At 35.9% G+C, this 15,205-nt stretch overlaps 2 protein-coding genes and 1 pseudogene across 3 annotated transcripts; 1 reads left to right on the forward strand and 2 right to left on the reverse strand.

Annotated features, from left to right (window-relative positions):
* The first annotated feature begins 792 nt into the window (after window positions 1-792).
* On the forward strand, window positions 793-2,246 carry LOC114393842 (protein RTF2 homolog). Its single transcript, XM_028355303.1, has one exon. It carries the CDS (start codon window positions 973-975, stop codon window positions 2,062-2,064), a length of 1,092 nt encoding a protein of 363 aa, XP_028211104.1. The 5' UTR covers window positions 793-972; the 3' UTR covers window positions 2,065-2,246.
* Window positions 2,247-2,928: 682 nt separating this feature from the next.
* LOC114392738 lies at window positions 2,929-5,527 on the reverse strand (annotated as a pseudogene).
* A 3,458-nt stretch (window positions 5,528-8,985) lies between these two features.
* Window positions 8,986-13,281, reverse strand: LOC114391428 (glycerophosphodiester phosphodiesterase GDPDL6-like). Of its 2 annotated transcripts, XM_028352436.1 has the most exons (10): window positions 13,164-13,281; window positions 12,599-12,728; window positions 12,079-12,360; window positions 11,598-11,710; window positions 10,973-11,468; window positions 10,844-10,879; window positions 10,462-10,743; window positions 10,233-10,366; window positions 9,526-10,009; window positions 8,986-9,356 (listed from the first exon to the last, which is right to left on the reverse strand). In XM_028352436.1, exons 1-10 carry the CDS (start codon window positions 13,179-13,181, stop codon window positions 9,037-9,039), a joined length of 2,295 nt encoding a protein of 764 aa, XP_028208237.1. In that variant the 5' UTR covers window positions 13,182-13,281; the 3' UTR covers window positions 8,986-9,036. The 2 variants fall into 2 exon arrangements, with proteins under 2 accessions (XP_028208237.1, XP_028208238.1); XM_028352437.1 differs by lacking the exon at window positions 10,844-10,879 and having other exon boundaries at window positions 10,233-10,405; window positions 10,453-10,743.
* Window positions 13,282-15,205: the final 1,924 nt, after the last annotated feature.

Raw genomic sequence — 15,205 nt, forward strand, 5'->3', positions numbered from 1 at the left:
CAACTGACCAACTCTACTAACCGGTAACACTTTGTTCACCAATATAGACTCGAGTTCATATATTGTGACCTTGATAATCATTGCAATGTTATGATATTTTTATGCTAACTAAAATAATAAATTAAATATAATTAGTTAGTAATAGCGTGATCAATGAAAGTTAAAATATTTTTTTGCAAAATATATTTATGTCTTATTATTCTATTCAATTTTTTTAAAATAGTAAAAAAATATTACTCTTCCACACATAATTTGTCTTGTGGGCGGTACGGGATATATGTACTAATTTATCATATAAAATTGTATGAATACTACTACATTTATCATAATATTTCAAGAATGAAAAATATGAAATTTAAACTATTAGTATTAATAATATATTTTTATTATAACTTCTAATGTACTTTTAAGTTTGTATTTTTTTTATTATCAAATTTGAATCAAACTAAGATGATTATTAATGAGTTACATTAGGTTAAGTTTATTAAGTTTTAAAAAATTAAATATTATTTTAGTATTTTTTAAATAAATTATAAATAATAAAAAATAAATAAATAAGTAAAAATACAAATAATAGTAATTCATAGAATTTGCTAATTGTTTTCTTGGACATAGTGATTTTATCATTGTTTTAGAGACCATTCCCACTATGTTATCTCTCATACATAAATAAATAAAAATTTGAATTTGCTAATTTAAAAATAAAAAACACGTTAGTTTCTTTCTTCTTCTTTTTTTTTTTCTGATCGAAAAACACGTTAGCTATTTAAAAGATAAATGGCTAATAAACTAAAATGATAAAAGTATAAAAATCACTATATGATATCGGGTTACCTCCTCCAATTCTCACCGAAATCCGTCGTCAAAGTTGGTTTCCGGCAGAGATCATATATCTCCTAGGGTTTCCAGCTGAATCGAGCATACTCCCTCAATCTCCAATTCCACATCACAAACCCTAGAAAATCTTTTCAGATGAATCCAAAATCGCTCCAAATCCTGGTGCAGTCACCGGACCTCGGAATTTCCCTTCAACCCACAACCAAACACGAAACCCTTTCCGATCTCAAACACTCTCTCTTTCCTCAATCACACCGATCCTTCTACTTCACCTTCAATGGCAAGCCCCTCCCCGACAAAACCCCTCTCTCGCAATTCCCCCCTCTCTCCACCCTCTCCCTCCGCTCCCGCCTCCCTGGTGGTGGCGGAGACGGCGGTGCCACAGGCGCCGAGTCCCGTGACTGCTACCTCAACATGTACGCCGACAAGAAGCCCGACAAGGTGGACCCCAACGAACAGCGCCTCTCCAAGTGGCACAACTGCGCCCTCTCCAACGAACCCTTGAGAGAGCCCTGCGTGATCGATAAATTGGGGAATATCTTCAACAAGGAATCTCTGGTGGAAGCGTTGTTAGGGAAGAAGCTTCCCAAGGAATTTGGGCACATCAAGGGTTTGAAAGATATGATTAATGTTCAGCTTTCTGCGATTCCTGGAGCGGAGGATGGGGCAAAGTTTCAGTGCCCCATTGCAGGGCTTGAATTTAACGGAAAGTATAGGTTTTTCGCGCTGAGGAATTGTGGGCATGTTTTGAGTGCCAAGGCTCTGAGGGAGGTTAAGTCCTCTTCGTGTTTGGTTTGTCACAAGGAGTATGCTGACTTGGATAAGATTGTGCTCAATGGAAGTGATGAGGAGGTTGTAATTTTGCGGGAGAGGATGGAGGAGGAGAAGCCTAAGATTAGGGAGAAGAAGAGTAAGAAGGTTAAGCATAATAATGGTGATGGTGTGAGCTTGGAAGGGACTAGGTTGAGTGGTACTAAGCATGGTGTTGATGTTAAGGGTGTGGAGAAGGCTTCGGCTAAGGTGGAACGAAATGGGAAGGTTGGTAATGTTGCTTTGAATGGTAATGGTGGTGGTGGTGGTGCTGCTGCTGCCAAGCGTTTCAAGGCTGTTGATTTGGCCCCGGCGAATGCTACTAAGGATGTGTATGCTTCCATTTTCACTTCCTCGAGGAAGTCTGACTTCAAAGAAACATATAGTTGTAGGTCTCTTCCTCTTGGAAGAAACTGATTCAGGCGTCTCTACTGTTTTATTGTTGTCCAATGTACTGAATTTTAGTTTGTGCCTTTGTGGTTATATAAGTGATTGACTTTTCCTGTGATGGATTTACTGGTTTCATCATCAGATTATTATCATTAATCATGCTTTGGAAGGAGTTTTGTTAATAACATATATTTATTTGGCAATAGGTAGATTTTAGAAATTGTACTCATTGCTCTCCTATAATTCTGATTACAAACAGCTTTTGCATTATGATATAGACACTGTTTAAGTGAGTGATATCGTCTAAGAGTCGGGGGCTGAAGGTTTGAACATGTGACATTCACATTCAGGGTAATTAGTTTTGTTCCTCATGTATGAGTAGGTCAGCGATGTCCATAGTCCATACTCCATAGAGTGTTGCACTAGCATTACCCTTTGTAGTTGATGAATTTTGAGGGCGTTTGGAAGAGATTAGAGAGCTTATTTAAGCTTATGAGAATAATTTAGGAGTACTATAAATTCTTTTTAGCTTGTTAAATAAGCAGCTTATTGTAGTTTATTAAAATAAACTATTTTTAGCTTATTCCAATGGGTTTCATGCTTTAAATATATTATATATGGCATAAATTCTCATGTAATAAGTTATTCCAAATTCTTCCTAATTTAATTTACCATTTAAACTAAATATAGTACTTGGTTGTTTCCTTGTTATCCTTTCAATGAACAACATTTTGACTTCATGTGTTGGATGAGCCTGTGTGATGAAGTGGTCATGTCATGTCATGTGTATATATGAAAAATGATAGTTTTAAGAAAGGGAAACAAAATAAAATTTTCTTGGAATGTTGTTTCCATCATATAAAACACAACAAATTTTCACAACTCTGCTTGTGGGCAAATTTTTATTTCTTTACCGAGTGAGTGTTGGACACAAACAGATCACATCTTTTGTATATTGATTGTATGTATATGTTGCGAAGCAGGGGTGCTAGGCAAATAGTAATCAATCAGAAGTAGTGAAAAGTGAGGCACAAATCAATTAGAAAGAAAAGAGTTCATATTGAACAACTGGAACACGGTTCCACTGAGTCACAACTTCAGGATCAGCACTCTTGTTATTGGTGATGGGTTCTTCGAGATCAGCACCCTTGTTATCGGTGATGGCTTCTTCGGGATCAGCACTCTTGTTATGAGTGATGGCTTCTTCGGGATCAGCACTCTTGTTATCGGGGATGGCTTCCCCATTGATAACACGCAGGTCTGGATAATTTCTATGGTTCAAAGAATGCAACCAAGGAACGACAGTTCCTTCCTTCTGTTCTGTGGAAGCAATATGAGAATATATGTACTTCATTTTGAACTCAGCTTCTTTCTCGTATGCTTTCATGGATAACTCTTCATGATCTTTCCACTTCTGGTTATATGAAGTAAAGAAGCACTCATCCAAATATAATCCAACCTCAGGGGCAGTAGGCAAATTAATGTTAACATCCCTGGCATTTAGGAAAACAAAAGTGAAAATAAAAAATAAAAAATTGCATCCAATGAGAATCGCACTGCATTTTAAATAGAAACTTGTCATAATAAACAATAGAAGTTGTACTCACTGCTGCAAAGCTTTATCCAGTACACAATTTCTCATGATTGCCACTGTCATCCCAATCATCTCCCGTATCTGATGAAGCATGAAGCTCTGTCCCCCGACCTCACACTTTACGAATTCCATGCCCTCAACTACAAGCGTGGTGCTTGCATTGAATGAAATAATGTAACGTCGAGCACGGCTCAATGCTGATTCAATGAACTCTTTTACTTCGTGGAGTTTACCAGCACGGCTCAAGATATCAACCATGCAAGCATAATGCTCAACAGTTGGAGCAATGCTAAATTCATCAAACATCCTCTTAAAATAAACCTACCCTCTGTCCACCAGTCCCATATGACTACAAGCAGAGAGAAGATTCACAAACATGACATTATCAGGCTCCGTTCCCTCCAAGCACATCTTCTCAAACAACTCCAAGGCTTCACTACCCTGACCATTTTTGAGAAAATCCAGATATCATCGCATTCCACGAAATTACATCTCCGGCAGGCATCCTTCAAAAGATGCGGTACCCATCATCCAAACTTCCACACTTTGCATACATGGCAGAAAGAGCACTTCCAATCGGAATTTCCAAGCTGAAATTACTCTTAATAATCCGAGCATGCATTTGCTTTCCCTGATCTGAAGCTGCGAGGCTGGAACAAGCCTTAAGGACACTTGCCATAGTTAAATCATTGGGGATAACTCCCCCCAACTGCATTTTGCCATACAAATTCAAAGCACCTTCATAATCCCTATTTTGTACATACCCCATTATGATTGAAGTCCAAAGAACAACATCAGGTTGTTGAATATACTTAAAACCCTTCGAGCATCCCCTAAGCCACCACATTTCAAATACATGTCAACCAAAGCCGACAAAACATACAACTGCGATTCATATCCCAGCTTCAAGGAATACGCATGCATTTGTCTCCCTTCCACAATAGCACAAGTATCACTACAAGCATTGATGACCCCAACAAGAGTAAACTCACAAGGCAACTCTCCAGAGTAATGCATATCATAAAACAGCTTCAAAGCCTTATCAGAATCCCCACTCTGTGCAAAACCAGTAACCATAGCCGACACGTGATCAAATTCTTATTCCCCGACAACTCAAAAGTACTAAGCGAATCCTCCAAGCTCCCACATTTCACATACATTGTCACAAGAGCATTCGCCACAAAGACAAAGCAAACCAACCCGTTTTTCATGGCAAGAGAATGAGCCTGCCTTACAGTGTCCACAAGCACGTGACATGTCAAGCCACAAAGAACACTAGTGAACACAAACTCATTTTCATTTTTGCCCTCTTTTCCATGACACGAGTTCAAAGAGCTCCAAAGCCTCATCAGTGAGCTCCTGAGAAGCATATCCAAAAATCATGGTAGCCCAAGAAACAACATTCCTCTCAGGCATTTCGTCAAACAGCTCATGCGCCTCGGAGACGAAGCCCGTTTTGCAATACATGTTGAGAAGAGAGCTCGCAGCGAAGACGTCGTGGGAGCAAGCGATTTTGATGGCAAGGGCCTGGGCGTCAAAGAGGGTGATGGCGGTGAAGAAACCAACAAAGGTGTGGGTGTTGGGGACAACATTTTTGTGGGCTATCGTCAATTGACAGAAGAGGTGCATGACATGAAGAGAGGGAGTGTGGCTCTGTTGTTGAGAGAATGCGTTGATGAGACAGCTCCATGAGACAACGTCCTTGTTGTTGATGGTGTCGAATACGAGGTTGGCTTTTGAGAAGTGGCTGCATTTGGCGTAGAGGTTAATGAGGGTGTTGGCGAGTTGAGTGGAGGATATGGAACCAGTTACAAGGATGCGAGCGAGGAGGGCACGACCTCTTCGGAGTTGTTTGTGGAAGAAGAGGCATGCATCCACTTTGGTGAGGTCTGATGTTCAGAATTAATCACAAAATAAAGCATAGGACATCAAATCAGTAAAAGAGTAGTTATGGAAAAATATTAGTTTGCAAATTAGAAGGACACTCACACCAAAGAATTTCCTATGAAGATAATTGGTGGAACAAGTGCAGTGAAAATGTAAAAGATGCTAATTTTTTGGTATTGTATTTGATTCTTATGGATAAAAAATTCCTTTCATCATCAACCATGACTTTTACTACAGTAGGGTTTGTTGATCTTGTACCTCCCATTGGCTTCTTCACCTATTATGGAATGTAAAATTATATTATGATTTGGATACTATATAGAAGCTTAAAAGAAGTGTAGAAAGCATCGGCTTTGTTGATAGTAAGAGCTTTTATTAACCCTGGATTGAAAAGCCCAATCCATTGTTGAATGAGTAAAATATAGTAGCATTTAGGAGTGTTGAAAATGAAACCAAACCAAATGTATAATCGAAAATCAATCCAAAAATTCAATGGTTATTGTATTTAGTTTTCTTATTTTTTAAATCGTGCCGTTCAACTCAACTTGTGGTTTGAAAATTGAACAAAACTAAATTACACCTCGACATTCCTATGAACTATTGTTGCAATTAATGTTTTATCGTTAGATATCTACTTTATAATTTTCCATGATTGAAAAATAAGCATTATAAATATTATTTTGTTGTTTTTTTAACTTCAGTTGTTAGAACTTAAAAATAAGTATCATGTGTTATTTTTATTTTTATATTAAATGATTACTCTTAAGTTAACTAATTATTATTTAACTATTATTTAACTTTTATTATTCCTTTATACCATTAATTGTTAAATTAATTATCATTCAAGTTTTATATAATTAATAACATTTTTTTACTAGTTTATAATAGAATTTTAAAATGGCAAGTCAAACCCAATCAAACTAAAAAAAATGGATTTAGTTTGATTTGAATTTCATAAATAAGTTAAGGTGAAACTAGATCAGCAATTAATTTTTTTTATTGATTCAAATTAATTTTAATACAAAACCGTAACGTATGATACCACGAACACCCTACCAGCATTTATCCCGAGCCCTGCAACCGCATGGAGACTGAGAACAGGGTAGAATTGGAAAAGAGGAAAAACTCTCTGCTATATAACTTTAACCACTATCGAAGCTAAAATAGATTAGGGTTTCTGCAGCCGCCACACTCCCTTTCTGAACGAGATCTCAGATCTCTGGTTGATGCTTCAAAGAACCCTAATCTCATGGCTATTGTTTCCTGCACTTCCATCATTGCTTCCAAATGAATGAATGAATGAATGAATATACTACTCTGTCTCTCTCTATCTCTCTCTCTCTCTCGCTCACTCACTCACTCGCTATGCCATGCTTCTTGCTATGATATGTTTCTTTCTTTTTCTTTTTATGCGACCTCTGGGGTCCTTCACTCGCTCTCTTATCTGTCTCTCACTTTCCTAACCCTAAGAGGCTGTGAAGACGGTTTCGGAGTGTGGACCCGATGGATCCGTCGCCGTCAAACATCCTCGCCGGTGGCGCGGCAACGTTATCGGTTTTTTGATTTCGTTGCAGCCATCCATGGCGGTGTTGTTTTTTAACGACCGATCTCATTGCTGTGCCAGATCTGAGCCTCACCAAATCCCTAACTGAAGATCTCTCCTTCGCTGACGTTATCTTAACGCAATGTTTGACAGAGATGTATGGAGTGAGAGAAGGGAAATGATATTTTCCGATCCCATCGTTACTCTCTTCCCTCTCTCATTCCATACATCGTCTGACGAACCTAGCGTTGATTTGTTCTGCATGTTTAGTTTACTGTTTGTTTCAGCCTAGAAAGCTTTATTTTCTTCCCGTGAAAGTAATGAATGTCTGTTGTTACTTATTTTTTCTAATTTCTGATGTTTGTTGATGTTGAAATATTGTGTCATGCAAGCAGCTCTTATGGCAGGATTAGCTTCATTAAGGACTGGTGCGTAAATGCTCTGAAATTCGGTAGTAATGTTCTGCTTTTGGTGATGAACTTGAGTCATGTGTTAACACTAGTTATCGTGTGTTAAGCGATTTATAGAACTGGGAGAATGATTTTTGTACTATTACCTATTTGCCATTTTATAATCTTTATCAGAGTTTATTTTTCTGATTTTCTGTATAATGGTCAACGGTTTGGTTTCGAGTCTTGAGGCAAGTAATGAAGACTTACTGCAATGCATTTATGTTTTTCCAATTTTAAGAAACCCATGTGATTGTGAGAGTACTTTATGTTTGGATGGTTTCACTCAGCAAATTGAATTTGTTAAAGTAAATCACCGTTGACCTTCCATTTCAAACTGAATTTGTTTGGATTAGTTTCAAAATCGGGATCAGTTTAAAATCAATGTTTTTCCAATTTATTTTTAAAATTTGTTAGTATGGTCTTTTAGAATGAAATTAAATAACTATGGACCTGTTGTTTGACTCGGTAATAAAGATTCAAGTAGAGTCCGGATTTTGTCTTAAAAGAATCAAGAGTCCGAATTTATATCGTCTTACTCATTCGTGTACTTTTGGAGTTCAGAAACGTCAAGTATTTTAAGCCTGGGGCTTTTTGCTAAGCCACCATTATGATTAATAAATGTTCATTCCAATAAATTCAGTGGTTCAAATTTAGTTGTCACTTGTCAGACGCTGAATTTTGGCTATTGCACCTATTTGGTGTAATTTTTTAAAAAATTATCATATCGGGTGAATTTTAAAAATTTTATGAAAATAAGTAAACTGTGTTTTTGAAGTATGATTTTATTTTAGAGAAATTGAACTTTAATGCACGATTTTGTTTTTTTTGTTGAGAAATTTTATATCAAAATTGTATATTATCATATGATTTTGGTTATTTTTTATTAATAAATGTTGAAATCGTACAGTTTTAAATCGTACAGTTTTAAATTATTTAAGAAATTGTGCATTTCAACATGATTTCATTTTTTAAAAATTTATTTAAGAAATCGTGTATTTCAACATAAGTTTTGGCTGGCTAATGTAAAATATTGGAATTTTTTTCACGTTGTTGAGATGGTTTAGCATGTTATTGTCTTTGTCTAAGAAGTTGACTGGAATCCCTTATAGGCCACAAGATTGTTATTACCTTCATAAATTAAAAGGGAAATCCTACTTTGATATACGATTTCTTCATTGTGAAATTGTATATCAAAGTATCATTTACCCATTTTGATAATTTTTTTTAAAAATATTATGGTAAATTTCTTTAAAAAAAAAAACCCATTTCAATAATTTATCCCCGAATTTTTAAGTCCTGAATACAATTGTGGAGTTAGGCATCGAATGTGCTTTTAAAGCACAAATGACAAATAATCCAAACGCAACCAGTGGCAAGGAAACTTTGCCTAATGAAAACCCCAATATTTTCTGAGAAGAAATGTGTGCATTCTATAATCTATAAATATAAATTGAAATACAAGACGATGTTAGTTAGAGGAAAATTAGCGATCTATAGATTGTGCTAGGGGTTAATCACAATAATCATTGATGAGCAGCGAAGAGCATAGCAAACACCAAAATAGTTATTATAGAAAGGCCACTGCTAGCAACATTTGCCCTGGCACCTGAAGGGAGAGGAGGGGAGGCAGGTGTAGCACCAGCATCAGCAGGCTCAGCTACAGTGGAATTTTTAGAACTTTTAGTCACAGCGGGAAGAGGTGGGTCAACAACGTTTGCAACCTCAAGAGGAGGAAGTGGAGCCAGTGCTGGTGGCTGAATTTCAGTTGGAATAGTGTTCAATAGATCACCAGGCTTAGCTGGTAAGATAGAAGGATCATTGGTTGGAATGCTACATGGACTCCCTGCAATTTATAAAAAGTTAGATCAAGTTTCAACTTTTGCTTACAAATTTATTTATTTTTATCTGCAAATGTTAATTGTTAGATTTTGTTAGTAGAAGAGATTAAACCTGTAACTAAAATTATAGTTTGGTAAGATCAAGAAAAAGACATTGAGATTGGAATAACTCACTCATGAATCTACTAGCAGTGGCTGGAAAATCGGTCACGATTCCATCAACCTTGGCAATTTGGATGTAAGTTGCAATCTCGACATTAGGATCAGACCAATAGTCAAATGCCAGGGTTGTGTATTCGTTTTTAAGACTATGGACGAATACTGTGAGGTTTGCATCTTTCAACTCTTGAACAATAGATGTCATTCCTACTAAGATGGCATTAGATATTTTGAGAATTGAGGTTTTTGGAAGATTCACTGCATCCGCATGCTTCTTTATTTCTTCTGCTGATTGTTTTGGTACATCGCCCATTTTATCAATCAATAACATAACCCTTTTGTAAGATGGGATGTCTTTAAACCTGGATAGGACCGAGCTGTCATCTGATTGAATCAGAACTTGTTGTTTGGTTTGCTTGTCAAAGGTGGCATTGATCAAAGCAATGCTGACAGCATCTACAATGTCAAGACCCTTTTTGGATGCAAGGTAGGGGGCATTCTGTGAGAAAAATAGAGTTAGCAATAATAGCAATTTTTTCTAATAGAAGTTTGAGGAATACTATAACACACTTTACTATTGGTTGAAATTTATTAAAATTAGGAAAAAAAATCTAACAAAAAATTGTGATTTTATAAAGTTTAACTAATAGTAGAGATTATGTTTTGAAAGAGTGTGTTGCTAACAGCAGAAGCATTATAGGGAAGTTACGAATGTTGCTCACTTGTATGTTGACCAAAATGCCAGGAACTGCCTTAGCCTTGGCTAACTCCAAAAATTCCGAGAGGGTGACAATTTTACCGCTGGTCTTGTTTGCGGGGTTTCTTAGGAAATCGCTGCTTTTACTAACCATTTGAGCTGAAACAAGAAATTTATACTTAAGTTCATTATGGAAATCTTAAAGGCTGAATCTAAACTTGAACTCTTCAACTTCTATAGATAGCAGTATTTACGTTTTAATGTCTGAATCTCTTTCCATGTAAGATCAAAGGAGAAAATTCCACTTTTTGGTTGAATTTCTGGGACACTGGAAGATCGAGACATGAATTTAGGCATTGCAGTGGTATCTGATGTTAGGTCTGTGGATTCTGAGCAGAAGGCAATTCCATCTTTTGTCATTTGAACCGAGCAATCTATAATGTCAGCGCCATCATCTATTGCTTTCTGATATGCAAGATCACTGCTGCCTGGATAAACTCCACTTGCTCCATTGTTGCTTATGATCAAAGTTGGTGCTACAAAAACAAATATACGAGGTTATAGATTTGTCATCGATTTGTTTTCCATGTCTTATCTATGGTTATGATTGAGAACATCTTAAGATTAGTAATATACCTTTTTTAGGCAAAGTATTGTTGTGTGCAAAGCAAGCTGCAAAACAAAATTAGCTGTGAGAAAAGTTGAAGAGGGGATTTGCTAGTTAAGAAAAGATTGTGAATTTAGGTTGAAGATTTGTCATCTAACCGATGGCATTTGATGCTGTTGCTGGGAAATCAGTGACAACACCATCAACAGAATCACCTCTGTCTACAAATTGAAGGTACTCGGCAACAGGGTCGTAGTCATAACTATAACTAGTAAAGAAGTCATTAGCAAAACCAGAAGCATAAACTTCTAGTCCTGATTTATGGGCATCAGCCACAAGTGTTGTGGGAAGTCCTAGATATTTGTCTGGTTTAACTGGCCATATGTATTCTTTTGGGACCATTATTCCTGATGCAAACGACTTGATTGTGACAAGATCCTTCACAATACTTCCATATGGCTTCTTGGTTGAGGGTTCAACCTTATTATTGTTAAGAAGTTTAAAGACGACCTTAGTTGCCTTGTTTGATTTCCCACTGATACTCTTCAAGAAACCAATATCTGAAGATGAAACAAACTCTATTTGATAAACTTTCAATAATTCTAAAACAATGTCTACCACCTGTACTCCGTTTTCGATGTATAGTGCTGCATTCTGTAACAAAACTCACAATTAGTATATAATAAATCAGTAAAAAAAATTAAGGAATGCCCCATGGTGCTTATGGATTATCAATTTTCACAGGAGATCCTGCATTCAGAGAGAGAGAGAGAGAGAGAGAACCTGAACATTCAACCAGGTCCTTGGGGGCGATTTTCCGCTTAGTAGAGCATCAAGATTAAGAACCGGAGAAGCACCATCGTAAAAATTGGGTCGAGAATATATGGCCTGAGTCACTGCAGAATACATAGCAAAGAGTAAACCTTCAAGTTCAAAGCTCAAACTGGGTCATACTTGTGGATATGTATGGCACTTGTGACCCTAACTAGTTCTGAGTGTTGTAGTTCATCTGATATAATCTGTTACCTGCTAAGTATTATGAATAAGTCTATTCATATGCATTAACAATCCTAAGTCCTAACAATATTTTTTTCTATTATTTTGTCACACAGAATGGCTCCTATTGCAGTCTACAATTTATATCCATTCAATTATTCTGTTATTCACAACTTAGTGGCACGACTCATGTTTCAGCTGATAATGTTCTTATGACAAGGTTTCCTAAGCACAAAAGCATTGAAGAAAAATGTAGATTGATACTCACTTGATACATTCTGCTCAATCAGAAGACCTGTGTAATCAAAAGAAAAGTGTCCTTGCACGTCCTTCCCATCAACATTGTAGGTTTTCTCCTTAGGATCCACCAAAGATATAGTTGTTGTATTGTCAAGCGTAGTCCCCGTGACACAAAAGGCACCGCCATCTTTTGTCAACTGAAGATTGCACAAGAAAACGCTTATGCCTTGTGCTAGCCCAATTGCATCAGGAGAGCCTTCTGGGAATAGTCCCGAAAAACCACCACGGGCTATTACAAGAGGCTCATTGCCTTCAAGATTAAGAATCGCAACATCGAATACATTAACAGAAGAATGAGGAAAATTGAAAGATATAAGGTTGACTTGGCGGTATAAAGTGAAGGGAGGGAGAGATAGGCAGTGAATTCAAATCTGTCGCTAACATAAACTAGTAATTTAACGATTAACATTTACCAATAAAAAACGGAGGAAACTTCTCCATATGGAAGCAATTAATTAGAGAAACAAAAAGTCCTTATGGATACCAACCACTTAATGTTGACCATTGCTGGGGAGGGACTTGAGGTGTTGGAAGATTTGGAAGTGCAGTTTTTTTGGCCAATATTGTATGAAGCAACAAGGGAATCAGAAACAAGCTTCTGAACATTTTGTTCTTTTCCTGTCACATTTCAAACTCAACGAGTCAATGTCAATCAAAATAAGCAATTAGAGTTACAAAGGCTTTATAGTTAGGAATTGAAATGCAACTTCGTCTAGTTATCAAGCCAAGCCTTTTAACGTTCATTTTGCATTAAAATTCATACGTGCCGTTTTCTTGAGATGATATACAATGGTTTTCAAAGACTTGTTTAATCCCTTTTTCTTCTTGATATTTTCCTTTAGGATGGTGCATAGCTATTGCAATAATATGACTTTATTCTCATTATTCAATCTCATCTACAAAATTTTCTTAGGTCAATCAGAAGAATATATTGGGTTCACAGACAAAGAGGTTGTTGATAATTTAGTTTAAACTTGATTGATGCCAAAACCACAAACATCACAAAGGAAACTGGAAACAAAAAAAAGAAGTTATTGAACATCACATGCATACCCATACACTGATGTTCATATCGTGATCTATTGGATGGATGAAACAGGCATTCCCTGTGAGTTTTTCTGAGTAAAACCCTCAAGGGAATGTAATGGAAAAGAAGGAAACAAATTGGTGAGTGAGATTGACTCAAATAAAAAAAATTCTATCTATTTCCACACATTTTTCATGCATAAATAGTTGGTCAGGATTTCCTTTCAAATGATAACCAATAACATTGTCATTTTTGGAATCTAACCATTATTTGCTGTTTTTGGTTACTCTTTGTTTTGTTTGTTACGTAAAACAAACTTTCTATAGTTGATTGTGTTTTTAGTCGTTGGATGCAAGACCATATTTGTGGCATGGATTTAACTCTAGGCCACGCCATTTATTCATTTCGACAGCACTGATAACTCCAAGTACGGTTCCGTTTATTACAGCTCTTTATTACACCGTTACACGTAATTTATTTAATTTTTTACACTCATAAAATTATGAAATTATGAAAAAGTTCTTCAATTAACTCATCTTTTTATATTTTTAAGCGAACATCAGACTGGTCATAAGGGAACAGGATGCTGTTGCATATAATTTTTAGATTAAATTTTCAATTTGATCTTCTAAAAATTAAGGTATTATTAAATTAGTTCTCTAAATAATTTTCCTAAAATTAAAGTGTCACATATTACTATTAATTTTATTATTTTCGTTGAGTCAGTTTCAGCTTGGTGTTTCCCAAAAACGCATGCACTCCTCAGGGCCAATGTCAAGAAAAGTTATAAAGATATTATAAAAAAAAGTTAGAGAAAGATGCAGAGACTTCTGCACAAGAGGATCCAACTCCATTTTAGCGAGATGGTAATATCCTACGTTTTAAATGGACATAAAATCAGTTGCTGTAATTTCAAAATTTACCCAAACTTATGTTTGACTATTTGTTGTTTATTCAATCTAATTTTGTAGTTCTGATTTATCCATGCTATATGTGAGTTGGTGGGCTTTTTTCATTGCATTGGAGTATAACTTTCAGAGTTCTACGAACCATGGGCACACATATGATGGAGTGTTTCTCCTGAATTCCTTTATTCTTTTCACATATGATGAAGTGTTTCTTCATGTTTTCGTTTTTCAGCCATTAAACCTTTGGCCTCTGGCTATTCTTGTAATTCAAGCAACTATCATGCCATAGATTTTTATTTCATTCTTGTACTTGAGGTTATTTTTATGAATTCAACATTCTGTATTTTGATAGCCATCATTTAGTGGTTGCTAAATCGATAGTTCTCTTCAAAATTAATTACTTCTCTTAGTTTATATATTGTTCTTATGCGTTAGACACCTGTTATTCTTATAAAGTTAATATACATTACATATTTTCATGTCCAAGACATACACCCCCCAATATAAACTTTCATAGTTTCATTAAAATTAACAAAGTAAAAAATATACAAGAAAGATAGATGTAATTTTGTATTTTTCAATGAAAAAAGAAGTACAGAATTGATTTTAAATCTGAAAAGAGATCATCAGTTTACACCGGTGGCAACTGATCCGATGTTAAGGATGTTGGTTAGGAGGGAATAGTTTATTCTGTCTACTGTCTACATCACTGCAAATAGTTTATCGTGTTTACGTCACTCTCCATTGTTTGCTTTCTGTAATTGTTAAATTTACATTGTAATTCATTCCATCTCCAATTCTCCATGATAGAATTGCATTATCCGTTATTTATTTAGATTATATATATATATATATATATTCTATCTTCATTTTTTTAATCTTTCTCATTCTTGATTACATCTCTTATGCATTTATCACATTCTTTTTATCATTTTCCCCCCTATCTTTTTCCTCCCCCTTGGGTGGAACTTGGAAGGTTTACAATTTTCCTTATTTGTTCAACTTTTCATTACTAGGAATTTTACAGGCCTCTTGCATTCATACCCACAGATAGATTTTAGCATTTTTACTGCAAGAATGCTACCCCAATTATTTCTTTAATTCAGTAACTTCTGATCCTGTATTTTCTACACATCCTACATCCTACACTCTCATCTGTT

The sequence above is a fragment of the Glycine soja genome, chromosome 17, assembly GCF_004193775.1.
Source record: "Glycine soja cultivar W05 chromosome 17, ASM419377v2, whole genome shotgun sequence".
Classification (NCBI taxonomy): domain Eukaryota; kingdom Viridiplantae; phylum Streptophyta; class Magnoliopsida; order Fabales; family Fabaceae; genus Glycine; species Glycine soja.

Bases quoted from the DNA above. Each gene is read 5' to 3' on its own strand.
- LOC114393842 (XM_028355303.1), top strand. From the start codon at position 973: ATGAATCCAAAATCGCTCCAAATCCTGGTGCAGTCACCGGACCTCGGA.
- LOC114391428 (XM_028352437.1), bottom strand. The intron at 11,469-11,597 runs GTTCTCTCTCTC...GTTTTGTTACAG, and splicing joins GGACCTGGTTGAATGTTCAG to AATGCAGCACTATACATCGA. The intron at 10,744-10,972 runs GTTAGATGACAA...TTGTTTTTGTAG, and splicing joins AACAGCATCAAATGCCATCG to CACCAACTTTGATCATAAGC.